Source organism: Zootoca vivipara, chromosome 2 (assembly GCF_963506605.1).
Source record: "Zootoca vivipara chromosome 2, rZooViv1.1, whole genome shotgun sequence".
Lineage (NCBI taxonomy): Eukaryota > Metazoa > Chordata > Lepidosauria > Squamata > Lacertidae > Zootoca > Zootoca vivipara.
The window spans coordinates 13,844,053-13,861,078 of record NC_083277.1 but is presented as its reverse complement, the minus strand read 5'-3'; the positions used below and the strand labels follow the sequence as shown (position 1 = coordinate 13,861,078).

General features: G+C 47.0%; 1 protein-coding gene across 1 annotated transcript; it reads right to left on the bottom strand.

Moving 5' to 3' along the window:
• Nucleotides 1-4,343: 4,343 nt before the first annotated feature.
• LOC118080106 (zinc finger protein RFP-like) lies at nt 4,344-16,158 on the bottom strand. The gene is made up of 7 exons (XM_035105035.2): nt 15,739-16,158; nt 14,160-14,255; nt 10,255-10,485; nt 9,273-9,295; nt 7,526-7,641; nt 6,639-6,671; nt 4,344-4,863 (listed from the first exon to the last, which is right to left on the bottom strand). The coding sequence occupies exons 1-7, from the start codon at nt 16,156-16,158 to the stop codon at nt 4,367-4,369; spliced, it is 1,416 nt and encodes a 471-aa protein (XP_034960926.1). The 3' UTR covers nt 4,344-4,366.
• Nucleotides 16,159-17,026: the final 868 nt, after the last annotated feature.

The following is a 17,026-nucleotide window of genomic DNA, read 5'->3' as shown; positions in this document are numbered from 1 at the left end:
AGCCCAAAGAAAGAAAAGCAAAAACACACATGCACACGAGTGTTTGCTTAAGTTTATGATTTTATGTGTTTTTATTGTGTGTGTCTACCCTGGTCCAGCACCGTAACCACTATACCACACTGTGTCTGAAGGAGCATCCAATCCAAGTTGGGTTTAAGGATAAAGAGCCCTGAGAAGGGAGAGCAGCATGTTCACAGTTAGCATACCGTAAGATTTACTTTATTTCTATTTCAATTGTACTGATTATTTTAAAATTTGCTGTCTCCACGTACAAATGAGCACAAAGAATCACAGAATTGTAGAGATGAAAGGGATCCCAAGCGTCATCTAGTCCAACCCCCTGTAATGTAGGACTCTCTGCATCTATGACTTTCACGTACATTTTCATTTAAATTTCTGACGTATTGTTATTGGTGATGCGGAGATGGTGGATCTGCTGTGTCCAAATGCCCTCGCTTGTTTCCTTATATACAATTCCTGCTTCTCTTCGTTCCTTAATTCCTCCACATACTGTGACTTCTCTACAAACACTAACATTCCTCATTTTACCTTTCCCCCTTTCAGGGGCTAAATTTATTAATTTTATAGCAACATGGCAGATCTTTGACATAAATACACACATACATTAGTAATAAGCTTGCAGAGGCATAGAGGATCACACATATAATGAAAATAGAATCTTTTCTTTTCCGTCTTAAACCTCTGTATTATATACACCGATTCAGAATATACATTGTGGTGCTGCTCTTCTTAGAGGCTGGATCTGCTACCCGAGGCAACTGCCTCGCCTCACCTCACTTCACGGGTATGCTGCCCAATCAGCATACAGTGGTACCTCTGGTTGCGAACAGGATCCGTTCCGGAGGCCCGTTCACAACATGAAAAGGCCGCATCCCGAAGCACCGCATCTGCCTACACGCGTGACGCAATTCAGCGCTTCTGCGCATGCGTGATTTAGTGCTTTTGCACATGCGCGCGCACCGACCCCGGAAGTAACCCGTTCCAGGACTTCCGGGTTCAGCGTGTCTGTAACCTGAAAAGACGTAACCCGCTGCAGACATAACATGAGGTATGACTGTATAATCATCTGCGTATATTATCGGTCTGGTTGATATCTGGCCAATCCTCCCGCTTCCAGTTTGGGGAAATGCTAGTTGTGACGCCCTCTGCCGCTCTTGAATGTTCTATATAATCTTATCCCCTAACATCCTCTCTTATGCAGCTTAGTTTCCTTCCTCACCCAGCCACCCACCCACCCACCCACCAAAAACCCACCCACAACATCGCCTAAGTGAGAAGTCACCTGGGACTGTTTCATGCAACTGCTCTATAGCTCTGAAAGAAAGAAAAATCATTCATTGGTATTTTCTTCATCAGCTTTTGTGGGGAGCACTGTTTCCATTATGTTTGTACCAGAATGCCACCCGCTTTATATGGGCTCAAATTCTATATACCCTTCTCTGAGTGCATAAGCTCCACAAACCCTTTCGTAGAAAAATAATTGGAGATAAAAACATGGGATAAGGTTCAGATGGCCCTGCCAAGTTGCCTATGAAATTCCAAGTTGCCCTTGAAATTTTGCCCCTCCAACCTGTTTTATAGGGATTTGGTGCCACCCACGTTCTTAGGAACCACCCTGAGACCCCCGGGTATAGGGCGGTATATAAATTCAATCAATCAATAATAAATATTGCTTCTTCCCATCACATTCAGTTGCGTCTCGCAGATCTGGGAGATCCTTTTTCAACAGAATGGGGCATTGTTGAAAGAGGGAAGGGATATCTTTTGCCAGCATTGAAAAGGTCGCTGGTCTTTGCTCATAAGTTAGAGACATACAGACACTCTCTAGCTGCAGCTCCCACAACTGCACCGGGGGCGGGGGGCCGGGAGTGACTGATGGTTGTATCTTTTCTTTTCTATTTTTACTTTACAAGGTTGTTATTGTTCTTCACCAGATCTTATCCTAATTACTGTACTGTGGTGCCTCGACTTGCGGATTTAATCTGTTCCGAAGGCACCTTCATAAGTCGAAAAATTCGTAAGTCGAAAAACACCATTGGAAACACGATTTCCCATAGGAATGCATTGGAAACGGAAAAAATTGTAAGCCGAAGCAACCCTATCTAAAAATTCGTAAGTCGAAAAATCCCTATCTAAAACCCCCGCATTTTTTTCCCGGGTGTCGAGACATTCGTAAGCACACGTCCATTACCCCCATTCGTAAGTCGAAAAATTCGGTTGTTGAGTCGTTCGTAAGTCGAGGTACCACTGTATTTGTAAGAATGGATTCCAAATATAATTGAATTTGTCCATGGCAAGTCTGCGTTTATATGCAAGTTGTTCATATGTTGTATGAGTCTTCAATCCAATCGTAGAAGGGAGCCGCATTTTTATACAACTGACGATTGTATCTTTGCTGAACGAAGGAAATGGCCCCAGAAATATTTGTCACCCTGTTTGGGAAGGTTACTGGGACGCGGGTGGCGCTGTGGGTTAAACCATAAAGCCTAGGGCAGGCACCCCCAATTTTCGGCCCTACAGATGTTTTGGACTATAATTCCCATCATCCCTGACCACTGGTCCTGTTAGCTATGGATCATGGGAGTTGTAGGCCAAAACATCTGGAGGGCTGCAGTTTGGGGATGCCTGGCCTAGGGCTTGCCGATCAGAAGGTTGGCGGTTCGAATCCCCACGACAGTGTGAGCTCCCGTTGCTCGGTCCCAACTCCTGCCAACCTAGCAGTTCAAAAGCACCCAAAAGTGCAAGTAGATAAATAGGTACCACTCCAGCGGGAAGGTAAATGGCGTTTCCATGCATTGCTCTGGTTTCGCCAGAAGCGGCTTAGTCATGCTGACCACATTACCTGGAAGTGGACAAACGCCAGCTCCCTCGGCCTGTAAAGCAAGAGGACCACCGCAACCCCAGAGTCGTACGCGACTGGACTTAACTGTCAGGGTTCCCTTTACCTTTTTTTATTAATACAAAACTGCAAAAACACACACACACAAAATACACAAAACAGAAGCATTGCTGAATATCGGATTTATCCTTCTATGGAAACAACTGTATACTTTTTCATATATAGAACTCTAGAAACTCCAGTGAGTATTAATGGAACTGAGTATTAATGAAATTAAGAATACTAAATAAAGATTTTAAAAATAATAAAAAAAGAAACACAGGAATAATGAAACTGAAACCACATTTCACATTCTTTCCATGAACCTCTAATTTATAAGGGTCCTCGTCTCTATTCCTCCCGACAAGGAATACGGTTGCACCACTATTCCAAACAAAAATGAAAAAGTTCGCCTTTTCCAATGAAAGGGCAATTTGCCAGTCTTTACCCTCCTTCATACTTAGTACCAGCCTGCCCCGCTGCCCACCCGGTGCCGTCTCCCTTCTCCCTGGCTGGCTATGGAGCGAGCGGAGGGAAAGCCAGGCAACCGCTTTGCGCGGCTCTGGGGCTTTCCCTCCACCTGCCCCGGCGATTGCAGAGGGGGAGGAGGGGATTGGAGCAGCCCGATTTCGGGCTGATCCTGGCTCCCCCTCGCCCCTGCCGATCGCGGAGGGGGAGGAGGGAGTCGGAGCAGCCCGATTTCGGGCTGATCCTGGCTCCCCCTCGCCCCTGCCGTTCGCGGAGGGGGAGGAGGGAGTCGGAGCAGCCCGATTTCGGGCTGATCCTGGCTCCCCCTCGCCCCTGTCGATCGCGGAGGGGGAGGAGGGAGTCGGAGCAGCCCGAAATCGGGCTGATCCTGGCTCCCCCTAACCCCTGCCGATCGCGAAAGGGGAGGAGGGAAAGCTGGCAAGGGAAAAGGAAGCTTTCCTTGCCCCGCTGTGGCCCCGCCCCTGCCCCTTGGCCCGCCCCTTGCCCCCCCCTGATTTTCATCCTGGCTACGCCCCTGTATCCTCTTATTATTCAGTTAATAGACTCAAACAAAGCTTCAGTTCCAGGGCGTCAGCCGATTTTAGTGAGGAATACCTCTGCAAAGTCTGGATGGTTGAGTTTGTGAGTTTGACCAGAATATTGAATGCAAGACTTTGCCAGGAACTGAATGTAGTATTCCATATTCCTTGCCCTAGCAAGGGCTTTTGCTTTAACAAATTTAGAGTGCGCTTGTATCACATCCTTGGAGAAGTCCAGAAAGAGAAGTACCTTTCTCAGTGTAAGAAACTCCTACACGGGGGAGGAAACAGCTGGGAGGGGGAAGGAAGTCTGACAAGGGTGGGAGGGAAGAGGGTTCGGTGCCCTGTTTCTTTCCTTCCACCTACCCCTCCCTTTCTTTAAAGGATTTGGCCCAACCAAGTGAGCATTGGTACTGTCAGTTCTTGATTGCTTCCCCCCCCCCCCAAGGACAACCTCATTTCATTGCCCCACACCGAGCCAGGAGCAGACCCCCTCCTCCGAGAACACAGCATCAGTGAAAGTGAAGATGATGCTGTGCGAGTCGGCATCAGAAAAGGTCACCAGTCTTTTCTTATAGTTGACGCACACACGGATCCTCTTGGTCTGGAACTTCTCCAACTTACAGATTGTGTTGCTGAACTGGGGAAATGGCCCCAGGGATATTCCAGGAGCTGTGGATGGGTAATAGTTACCAGCAGGAGTTCGCACGATAGCCCAGATCCCAAGACCAGCATTCAAACTGGCAATTGTGCATCCCCTTAAAGTCACGTTGGCCACCCCCACGGCCCAGAACTTTTCTCCCCCCATCTCTGCTACCCAGGAATGGGTCCCAGAGGCAATTCTCTCAACTCCCATAACATAGGAACAACAAAGCAATTCGTTGGGGCCTCTGTAAGAACCCCAGGGCATGGTGGAATATAATGATAGAACTAATTTGGGCATTGCCGTGTCTTCACCTGCAAAAGAAAGGAAAGGAGAAGAAGAGTTTGGATATGAAATCCCACTTTATCACTACCCTAAGGAGTCACAGGTGGCACTGTGGTTAAACAACAGAGCCTAGGGATTGCCGGTCAGAAGGTCGGTGGTTCGAATCCCTGCGACGGGGTGAGCTCCCATTGCTCGGTCCCAGCTCCTGCCAACCTAGCAGTTCGAAAGCACATCAAAGTGCACGTAGATAAATAGGTACCGCTACAGCGGGAAGGTGAACGGCGTTTCCATGTGCTGCTCTGGTTCACCAGAAGCAGCTTTGTCATGCTGGTCACATGACCTGGAAGCTGTACGCCGGCTCACTCGGCCAATAGTGCGAGATGAGCGCCGCAACCCCAGAGTCGGTCACAACTAGACCTAATGGTCAGGGGTCCCTTTACCTTTAAGGAGTCTCAAAGCGGCTCACAATCTCCTTTCCCTTTCTCCCCCACAACAAGCACTCTGTAAGGTGAGTGGGGCAGAGAGACTTCAGAGAAGTGTGACTAGCCCAAGGTCACCCAGCAGCTCCATGTGGAGGAGCGGAGACACAAACCTGGTTCCCCAGATTACGAGTCTACCACTCTTAACCACTACACCACACTGGCTCTCTAGCTCACACTGAAAGGATTAGGGAGGGAGGTCCCCAAAGGAGTTAGCACCTACATCCAAGTTTTATATACCTCTGAGCTAGGAGGAGGCTTGAGAAGCCAATGTACTCCTGGGGAAAGTATTCCCCCCATAAAAATAAATTCAGAAGCAGAGGGAGAACCACTTGGTTAGGGCATTTGGTTTCACAGAATTATAGAGCTGAGAGTGACCCCAACAGTCATCTAGTCCAACCCCCTGCAATGCAGGTTTGTATGCAAACAGCATGGATAGAATATTATCCGAGCACAGTTCAAAGTGTTGGTGCTGACCTTTAAAGCCCTAAATGGCCTCGGTCCAGTAGACCTGAAGGAGCGTCTCCACCCCCATTGTTCTGCCCAGATACTGAGGTCCAGTACCGAGGGCCTTCTGGCGGTTCCCTCGTTGCGAGAAGCCAAGTTGCAGGGAACCAGGCAGAGGGCCTTCTCGGTGGTGGCGCCTGCCCTGTGGAACGCCCTCCCATCAGATGTCAAAGCGAATAACAGCTACCAGATTTTTAGAAGACATCTGAAGGCAGCCGTGTTTAGGGAGGCTTTTAATGTTTAATAGATTATTTTATTTCATTTTTCTGTTGGAAGCCGCCCAGAGTGGCTGCGGAAACCCAGCCATATGGGCGGGGTATAAATAAATAAATATAGCTCAGTTGGTTAGAGCGTGGTGCTGATAATGCCACGGTTGCAGGTTTGATCCCTGTATGGGGCAGCTGCATATTCCTGCATTGCAAGGGGGTTGGACTAGATGACCCTGGAAGTCCTTTCCAACTCTACAATTCTATGATTCTACTATCTCTAGGTAGGGCAAGGAAAGGACCCCTGCATAAATCCCTGGGGAGCTGTTGCCAGTCACTAAGCTGAATGGGTGAAATGACTTGAGCCTGTATAAAAGGCAGCTCTTGACTTCCTGTCATTAGGCGTCACAGATTATCTGCTCGAGATGTTGTAAGCCAAATCAGAAGATAAGCCATTTTTTGGCTTACCACAGAGACGTCAGTCTGTGCACATGTACGGATGGAAAGGCGGGGGAAGCATGAAAGACACGCCTGGGCAGATTTTGTTTCCTGACACCAAAACACAGCGGAAGTTCTCTCTTCCGTGCAAAACCCTCCCATATCGCATCTCACCTTTCTTTTCTTGCGGCCCAGAGTGCACAATGTCTAAGGAAGAAAAGCGTTATGAGAAACGAGTTACTTTAGATTTACAGTGCTTGAAATTGTGGCCGTGGGGGGAAAAATGCAAAAAGCTTACATTTAGACAACGGTATTCAAGCTTTGGCCTTACCTTCCAAGTTCCGGACTGCAGAATCCGGGACCGGCAGCCATTTGACACCGGAAGTTGCGTCGATGTAACTTCCGGTGTTGCTTTGCCCTTCTATGGGCACCCAAAATGGCCGCCGCCGGCTTCAAAAGTCGCTTGTACGCATGTCAGGAAGTGTGCTGACGCAACTTCCGGGTCGCTCCGCCCATCTATGGGCACCAAAATGGCCGCCGCCAACACCGGAAGTCACATCTATGTACTTCCGGACATGCGTAAATGCGACTTTTGAAGCTGGCGGCGGCCATTTTGGGTGCCCATAGAAGGGCAAATCGGAAAGAAAAAATGGCCGCCGGCAGGAGGAAATAACGGAGAAAAACGGGAGACGAAGTGATATGGGGGACCACCGGGAAAAGGTAAGTAAAAAAGGGGTTTTCCCGGGGAAAACGGGAGACATGGCAGCTATGGCTTTGGCCCTCTTGCGTCATTACCGTTAAGTGTTATGAAGAAAAGCAAGGTAGATCTGAAACCATTGTCAAATACAGGTTTCCTCAGATTAGGTCCTCTACGCAGATCCCTCAAATACTGAGATTTAGAGTATCTACTGGGAAATTTTAAATGTGAAAATCTTAAATTCCGTGCACCAATTTTTCCTCCAAGCAGTCAATTCCCACCCCCAGTTAGACTCGCAACAGGATCAGATGAGCTATATTTTGAAACCCACTTTCCAAAAGTTAACGCAATGGCCCTTCGTTACCTTGGAATTTCGTCATGGCGGTCTCCAGAAAAGGATGCATTTTAGAGAATTTCTCAATTCGCTTTTTATATCCAGGAGGAAAAGCTATTGGACCCATAGCTTTATTTTCATGGCACCTAGGAAGAAGCAAACAATTTTTTTTTGCAATTCATCTCTTCGTTCTCAAGTCTCATATCAGCAATTGGGATGAAGAAGAAAAGTGGGAACAGCACAGAGGCAGAGAGAGAGAGAGAGAGAGAGAGAGAGAGAGAGAGAGAGAGAGAGAGAGAGAGAGGAGGCGGGCAGCAGAGTTATCTGCCCAATTACAAACACCTATTATACACTGAAAAAATTTCTATTGTGAAATATAAGAAGAATAAAGGAGAAGAATAAAGAGTTAGCTATATACTTTTCATATAAAATTTGCAGATGAGATAAGATTATGTATATATATATATTGGTCAATAACCAGTAGAGAAGATAAGAAAACAGAGCAGATACAACACAATAATATGTGTTGCAATATGTTAAGTATACTATTAAATGTAGAGTTAAAAATTTAAAATATATTAAAAATGAGAAGTATAAAATAATTATATTAAAATGTAATTTTAGATTTTAACTCATTTATTCAACCTTATTGTCAATATAAAACAATATTTTCAAACAAACAACCTAAATTTTAGATGTAGACATTGATGCTGTACTGTTTTTAATATTCAGTTGGAAGCCAGCCAGATGGGCGGGGTATAAATTATTATTATTATTATTATTATTATTATTATTATTATTATTATTATCAACGGTTAAATTATATCTAGGTCAGAAGTGCCTAAAACCTAAGGGAAACTGATTTTTAGAATGCTGAATATTTTCCCGAAGCACAGAATATACATTGCATCTAATAACAGCATATTTTACCTTGGCTTTTGACACCTGGGATATGTATATTAGGGTTAATGTCATATTTTGAGATTGTTGTAGCCTGCCCAGGAAGTAAAGGGCAGGTAAGAAATATAATAAGTTACCATCATAATCTGCTCTGAAATCAGGTATACAGTAGTTGGAGGAACACCATCACTTATTTCCCTAAAATAAACATGTTATGTGCATCCTCCCTTCCCCAGTACAATAGTTTCCCATCAAAGCTGCATCACATAATTTCAGGAAATCTGCAATCCAATGAACAACTGTATTCTGATTGGCATATTTGTCTTTGAACCGTGAATTAGATTGGCCCTTGTTTTTAAGTAAAGCAATCTAAACTCTCTTCGGAGAGGCAGGAGATTCACATAGCTGCCAAGTACCCCGTTTTCCCCGGGAAACCCCCGTATTTTCATACCGTTTCCTGGCGGTCCCCAATATCGGTTCCTCTCCCGTTATTATCCCTTATTCCGCTCCTGCCGGCGGCCTTTTTTTTTTCTGCTTTGCCCATCTATGGGCACCGAAAGTGGCCGGCGCTGGTGCCAGAAGTCGCATCTACGCATGTCCGGAAGTGCATAGACGTAACTTCCGGCGCCGGCCATTTTCGCTACCCATAGATGGGCAAAGCGACACCAGAGGTTGCGTCTATGCACTTCCGGACGTAGATGCGACTTCCGTTGCCGGCGCCGACCATTTTTGGTGCCCATAGATGGGCAAAGTGACATCGGAAGTTGCGTCTACGCAACTTCCGGTGTCACGTGGCTGCCGATCCCGGATTTTCAGTCTAGGACTTGGCAGGTATGGAGATTCATATCAGCCCACTGTGTGTAACAAAGCCACATACCTTTGCAGGATGTTTCTGATATCCTAGAAGGGAAGAGAGAGAATAATATTAATTTAGCCTCTTGCACCAGTCTCCTCCTACATATCGGACAGATGGAAACTTCCCATCGCACGGTCCCATACTTCCCCAATCCCATATCCTCTATTGTATCCTCACTAAGCTGCAGATTCTTCTGCTTATTGGAGACAGAGGGCATGGAAGCTTGAGATAGGGTTGCCATATTGCAAGAATCCAGACATTAATTGAGCCGGGGGGGGGGGTAATCGCCCGCTGAACCCAATCTGCCAGCACACAAACACAAATTTTTAAAAACTACAAAAACCCAGACATATGCTTCCAAATTTCAAAATCCCCCCGGATGGGCATGTAGGCCCCCCAAAAAGCGGACATGTCCAGGATTTCCCAGACGTATGGCAACCCTAGCTTGAGACTAGGAGGGGAACTCTCTGCCCCAGAACCTCCCCCAGTTATGCTTCTTCCTGAAATGCAGGCGGATGGCACACCTGGGATTTTCTGCCAACTCCAAGTGATCCCGGGCTATGCTCTACCGCTTGCTCCCACCACTGGTGCTGCCAGCCTCAGAGCAGATGTCAACTTGCTACTGCTGATAATGTGTATTGTTCTACACACAACATGTTCTACACACAACAGTGAGGGCATGTTTGAATTGGGTAGAGGGAGAACTCAACTGGCCAGTGTTGCTGGTACCATTGCTAGTGCTAGCACAAAAACTCTCTGGATCCATTGTAATTTGGCAGGCTTCGTCCATACTGCAAGAGCAGCTTTGCCTGCAAATTTCATCCACTTCTATCAAACCTGAATCATGCAGTTTGATGAAGCTCCAATTCACAGTTTTGAACAAAATGTGTGACCAGTGCACATCCCTACTACGAATACTTCTATAAACCAACAGACAGAGTGGTTGTGGGTACAACCCTTCCCTGAAGGACAACCTGGACTATTTAACTGTGACAACTCTTACCTGAAAGAATTCAGTCACTGGCTGTTTCTGTTTCTCCTCCAGCTCCTTAATGAGGTCATCAATAGAGGACATTTCCTTAGAGAGTTTTGCAATATGTTGGTCCCAATAGGATTTAATCCCATCACCCAGTTCCTTCAATTGAGCCAGCAGGCAGCGCTCTTGTTCTTCCAGAAACTGGTGCAATTGCTTGAAATTGGCCACAATTTTCTGCCTCTCCAATTCCGCCCGCTTCTGTAATGAGAAAGTCAGAGCCAGTCAAATATATTTAGGTGCTTCCCTGATTTCACGTACGCAAACTGATTGGGGTGGCAGTTCACTTCAGCACTAGCAACGGGACAGCACTTCTTCCACAATTGAAGTGAGCAGGCAGACCACCTTAGGGGAATCAGGGCAGAACGCATGGCTCAGCTGCACACCCATAATGGTGCTAAATGCTCCATCTTTCTGCGGGATTTGTCATCTTTCCACAGGGCCTGCAAGACAGATCTGTTCCGCCTGGCCTTTGGGTTGGACTTAGTCTGACCCCTATGTTTTCCTCCCTCATGTTTTGGATTTATGGACTACAGTACTTAAACTGAGGCTGCATTTTAAATTTTAATATTGTATTTTAATCTGTATTTTAATTAATTCCTTTTATTGTTTTATTGTAATTTTATTGGTGTTAGCCGCCCTGAGCCCGGTTTTGACTGGGGAGGGCGGGGTATAAATAAAAAAATTATTACTACAGTGGTACCTCTACTTACGAATAACTCTACTTGCGAATGTTTCTACTTACGAACGGAGCTCCGTCCGCCATCTTGGATGTGGTTTAGATAGGATTTTTTTCTACTTACGAATTTTTAGATCGGGTTGCTTCAACTTATGAATTTTTTCTCCCAATGCATTCCTATGGGATTCGACTTACAATTTTTTTCGACTTACAAATGTGCGTTCGGAACGCATTAAATTCGTAAGTAGAGGTACCACTGTATTATTATTATTTCTTTCTGATAGTGGAGCCTGGCGAAAGTGGGAAGAAGAAGAAGAAGAAGAAGAAGAAGAAGAAGAAGAAGAAGAAGAAGAAGAAGAAGAAGAAGGAGGAGGAGGAGGAGGAGGAGGAGGAGGAGGAGGAGGAGGAGGAGGAGGAGGAGGAGGAGAAGGAGAAGGAGAAGGAGAAGGAGAAGGAGAAGGAGAAGGAGAAGGAGAAGGAGAAGGAGAAGGAGAAGGAGAAGGAGAAGGAGAAGAAGGAGAAGGAGAAGGAGAAGGAGAAGGAGAAGAAGGAGAAGGAGAAGGAGAAGGAGGAGAAGGAGAAGGAGAAGGAGGAGAAGGAGAAGGAGAAGGAGAAGGAGAAGGAGAAGGAGAAGGAGAAGGAGAAGGAGAAGGAGAAGGAGAAGGAGAAGGAGAAGGAGAAGGAGAAGGAGAAGGAGAAGGAGAAGGAGAAGGAGAAGGAGAAGGAGAAGGAGAAGAAGAAGAAGAAGAAGAAGAAGAAGAAGAAGAAGAAGAAGAAGAAGAAGAAGAAGAAGAAGAGGAGGAAGAAGAAGGGGTGACTTTGCTGCGTTCATTTCTTTTTAAAGAGCTGGCCTTTATTTTTGCTCAGGGGCAGCATTCATCCTTGGCTTAGCTTCCAAAGCTTGCATGGCAGCAGTGGGTGTGGTCAAATGTGAATGTGGCCACCCTACTCTCTCAAGGGCACATAGCTGATTGACAGGAATCAGCAGGTGGGAGGCTAAGGTTTTGCTTTTTCTATTCACATCCAGTGATCAACCCAATGGCCAGGGAAGCAGCATTTATATCACCATCAGGGTGCTGGGCTATAGGGACACGAGTGGCGTTGTGGTCTGAACCACTGAGCCTCTTGGGCTTGCTGATCAGAAGGTCGGCGGTTCGAATCCCTGCGACGGGGTGAGCTCCCGCTGACCTGTCCCAGTTCCTGCCAACCTAGCAGTTCGAAAACACGCCAGTGCAAGTGGATAAATAGGTACTGCTGTGGCAGGAAGGTAAATGGCATTTCCATGCGCTCTAGTTTCCTTCACAGTGTCCCATTGCACCAGAAGCTGCTTAGTCATGCTGGCCACATGACCCGGAAAGCTGTCCGTGGACAAATGCCGGCTCCCTCAGCCTGAAAGCGAGAAGAGTGCTGCAACCCCATAGTCGCCTTCGACTGGACTTAATCCATCCAGGGGTCCTTTCCCTTACCTACTGGGCTATGCTTTCCCTATTTCTATTTTTTTCTCTTCTCGCTGCCCAAGCTAGTGGCAACTTGGACAGGGAGAAAAAATTGTTGTGGGTCGGGTAGATCAGACATTCAAATGTGGGACTAAACCCAGGACACTGTGCAAGTGAGGCATCACCATGCCAGCAACACGAGACCATCTTTGTAACTGAATTACCATTTTAAGCCTACCTGACAAACCTGCAGTATCTGTTACTCTTCAGCAAGTATTCTGGTTGTATAAATGTTATTTGTACGTTCTATGAGACATTGTTGTTATTTTAAGGTTTAAAAAGGGCGAAACACCAGGAAAAACAAGCCTGTCTTAAAGCACTCTGGATTACTTAAAGGCTAAAAGTAGCCTGTCTACGCTTCCCTTCTAAGTTGCAAAATGATGCACTCTACTGAAATAACAAATGTGAGGAAGGAAGGGTAATATCTAATAAATATATCCAGGGTGTTTAAAATCCGGAACTCACCAGAACTCAGTTCCGGCACCACTCAGGTGGGCACCATTGCCGTTACAGGAGAACAAGGGAGGCGTTTGTGGTGAGTTCTGGTACCTCTTTTTTCTAGAAAAATAGCTCTGAATAAATAGCATCTATTCACATCCCAACGCTCAGAACTACCGTGTTTCTCATATTATAAGACACGTCTTATATTTATTTTTTCCTGAAAAAAACACACCATGGCTTATTTTCAAGGGATGTCTTATTTTTTAATTAAGTACCGGTATCTGTATAGACCACAGACCTGCTCCCACTGGGTCTTCGCGCGCAGCAGGCAAAGGCTGCAGCCAGGTCCTGGGTCTTCGCGCGCAGCAAGCAAAGGCTGCAGCCGGGTCCTGGGTCTTCGCATGCGGCAAGCAAAGGCTGCAGCCGGGTCCTGGGGCTGCGGGCGCGGCAAGCAAAGGCTGCAGCCGGGTCCTGGGGCTGCGTGCGCGGCAAGCAAAGGCTGCAGCCGGGTCCTGGGGCTGCGTGCGCGGCAAGCAAAGGCTGCAGCCGGGTCCTGGGGCTGCGGGCGCGGCAAGCAAAGGCTGCAGCCGGGTCCTGGGGCTGCGCGCGCGGCAAGCAAAGGCTGCAGCCGGGTCCTGGGGCTGCGCGCGCGGCAAGCAAAGGCTGCAGCCGGGTCCTGGGGCTGCGCACGCGGCAAGCAAAGGCTGCAGCCGGGTCCTGGGGCTGCGCGCGCGGCAAGCAAAGGCTGCAGCCGGGTCCTGGGGCTGCGCGCGCGGCAAGCAAAGGCTGCAGCCGGGTCCTGGGGCTGCGCGCGCGGCAAGCAAAGGCTGCAGCCGGGTCCTGGGGCTGCGCGCGCGGCAAGCAAAGGCTGCAGCCGGGTCCTGGGGCTGCGCACGCGGCAAGCAAAGGCTGCAGCCGGGTCCTGGGGCTGCGCACGCGGCAAGCAAAGGCTGCAGCCGGGTCCTGGGGCTGCGCACGCGGCAAGCAAAGGCTGCAGCCGGGTCCTGGGGCTGCGCACGCGGCAAGCAAAGGCTGCAGCCAGGTCCCGGGGGTTAACGCGGCAGCAGCAATCCTTCTTTGCCACAGACCTCCTACCACCACCTGGCACGGCTTATTTTCGAGGTATGCCTTATATTTTTCCACCTCAGGAAAATCCTGCCATGCCTTATTTTGTAGGGATGCCTTAAAATATGAGAAACACGGTAAGGCCTCACCCTGTAAGTATAAACATATTGGAGCCTCTACAGTTGAGTACCTACCAGCAGATTCTGGCTTTCAGCCTCCCCACTCAGTTTAGAAGCCAGAATTTCCTTTTTCCGTTTGTTCAGGAATTCCAAATGACCCCGGATTTTACCCTGAAAAAAGGAGGCATTTGGGTTCATTGTTGGGACAGTATATGCAATGTCAGTTCAAGGCTTTTAAGTACACTAAGACAGAGGAGAGTCAGAGACATTGGTGGGGAACCTCAGGCACAGTGGCTCAAGACCTCTTTGTCTGATCCTCAGGACTCTGTGTCCTTGAACTCTTGAACTTCTTTTCTTTTATGTCTTATTGTAATTTTATTGGTGTTAGCCGCCCTAACTGCGGGAGGCAGTGCAAGACAGGAGTGCCTGGCGTGCTATGGTCCATGGGGTCACGAAGAGTCGGACACGACTAAACGACTAAACAACAACAGCCGCCCTGAGCCTGGTTTTGACTGGGGAGGGCGGGGTATAAACAAAATATTATTATTATTATTATTATTATTATTATTAAGTTTGACAGCCAAGGTACCAATGTATTAAGGTTCTCCCCCCCTTTATGCTACAGGGCACAGAGCAGAGTGTTTTTAAGCAATGTGTTTACAAAGTGCCTGGCAAGAAGGAAGCAAGGTGCCTTTAAAAAAAATAAAATCACAAGCATTTGGGGGGGGCATGTGCAAAACAAATACCCTTGCAAGACACCGTGTCCCCCAATTTACTTATTTCATGAAATTTATACACCACTTGATTCATACCCTCCAACATTTCTGATGAAAATAGGGACATCCTATTCCATACCCTCCAACATTTCCCCAGTGAAAACAGAGACATCCCCTCCTTTAAGCAGCTTATATTAAAAATGAATAAATTAAAGCTGCCCTGGTAGCTTTCTCGGCCCTAAGGATGGGGAAAGGAGAAGGCTATGAAGATGGGCACATTGCAACCTTCTTTCAAACTTTCCACAGGTCTCCACAATATTGAGCACATAGCATGAGCGTGTGGTTGGAGGCAGCACGATTCCGATAACAGTGGCTGGTAACTGAAGGAAGAAAGAGTGTGGTTGCACTCAGTTTCCTGCTCCAGGGCTTTTCATAAGCATCTATCTAGTTGACCAGTGTAAGAACAGGATGCAAAATTAGATGGTCCCTTGGCTCCATTCGGCATGACTCTGCTTATGTCCTTAAAGCATTTTCTTGGGATGCTCAATGAGGCTCAAGACCAGGGGTCAGCAAACTTTTTCAGCAGGGGGCCGGTCCACTGTCCCTCAGACCTTGTTGGGGGCCGGACTATGTTTCGGGGAAAAAAAATATATGAACGAATTCCTATACCCCACAAATAACCCAGAGATGCATTTTAAATAAAAGGACACATTCTACTCATGTAAAAACATCAGGCAGGCCCCACTAATAACCCAGAGATGCATCTTAAATAAAAGGTCTACTCATGTAAAAACAAATCCGCGGGCCGGATTTAGAAGGCGATTGGGCCACATCCAGCCCCGGGCCTTAGTTTGGGAACCCCTGCTCAAGACACTTTTAGGGGAAGTAGCTGGATGGGGGCCCCCATTCCACATGCCCTCCCACCTTCCATCTCCTACCTGATATGCTTCAAAGGCCTCCTCCTTTGGGATCACCTTGTGCTCCCTGTGATCCTTGGATTTGTCACACACCACACAGATGGCGGCTCGGTCGTCCTCGCAGAAGAGTTTCAGGGGCTCCTGGTGTCTCTCACAAACCTTTCCCAGCGCTTCCGCCCCTCTGGCCATCTGAAGGCTGAATTTTTTGGCTATTTCCACAATGCTCGACAGTTGACGGATGGGCCTGAAATTCCTTTGCTGACAAGGTTCCCTGCACTGGGGGCAAGACGCATCTCTGCCAGGTTCCCCCCAGGCCCGGGTGATGCATGCTTGGCAGAAGACATGGCCGCAGTCTATGATCACTGGGTCTTTGAAATACTCCAGGCAGACGGAGCATGTCGTTTCCTCGCAGAGGTTCTGGACTGGGTTGCCATCTGCCATTGTGTCTCCCTGAAATGGTAATGAAGGCTTTAGTTTCCCTTTTCTATTCCCCCCCCCCCAAATAAAATATTTATTAATTTTCAAACATCTCAACAAAAAAAAAGCAAAAATAAGAGATAAACAAGAAAGAAAGAAAAAACAAAAGAAAAAACATATCAATTCTTTCATTAATTTGACATTGTGGACTTCCTCAATTCCCCCCACCCTGGGTCCATTCATTAAATCTAAATCAAGCAATTTTCCTTTATCATCTTAAAGCATTCTAACACAATTTTTCCATTATTTCACAACCAATTCTAATCTACACAAAGGGAAAAAAAACATTGACTATCCTCAACCTATAATTCATTAATTAATCCAAATCTAAATTTATTTTCCCATCCATCTCTAATTATTCCTTTAGCCTCACAATTTATATCCCAAAAAATTTCCATACATTCAAATATTATTTCTTCTATCATAATAATCTTTAACCACATTTATCTAATTCTACCCCCCTTCCCCTGGGCTCCGGATCTCCCAGATGTATCAACCAGCTCCATAAAACATTCCAGTTTCGGATCATCTTAATCAATCAGAAAATAACCCATTGTTGCTCCTCACCCTATTGCCACTCTTTTGCCACCTATCCCTTTTCTAATTTTGCAACATTGAACGGGCAGTTCCCTCCCATCGAAAGAAATGTGTAGACCAGGCATCCCCAAACTGTGGCCCTCCAGATGTTTTGGCCTACAACTCCCATGATCCCTAGCTAACAGGACCAGTGGTCAGGGATGATGGGAATTGTAGTCCAAAACATCTGGAGGGCCGAAGTTTGGGGATGCCTGGCGTAGACAAACCTTTATTTTGTAAGCAGAAATTTGCTTAA

What these genes read in the sequence shown, in the direction of transcription:
- LOC118080106 (XM_035105035.2), bottom strand. Translation starts at nt 16,158, where the DNA reads ATGGCAGATGGCAACCCAGTCCAGAACCTCTGCGAGGAAACGACATGC. An exon ending in AGGCCTTTGAAGCATATCAG is followed by an intron (nt 14,256 to 15,738) that starts GTAGGAGATGGA and finishes TCCTTTTTTCAG; the next exon opens with GGTAAAATCCGGGGTCATTT. An exon ending in CTGAAAGCCAGAATCTGCTG is followed by an intron (nt 10,486 to 14,159) that starts GTAGGTACTCAA and finishes TTCTCATTACAG; the next exon opens with AAGCGGGCGGAATTGGAGAG.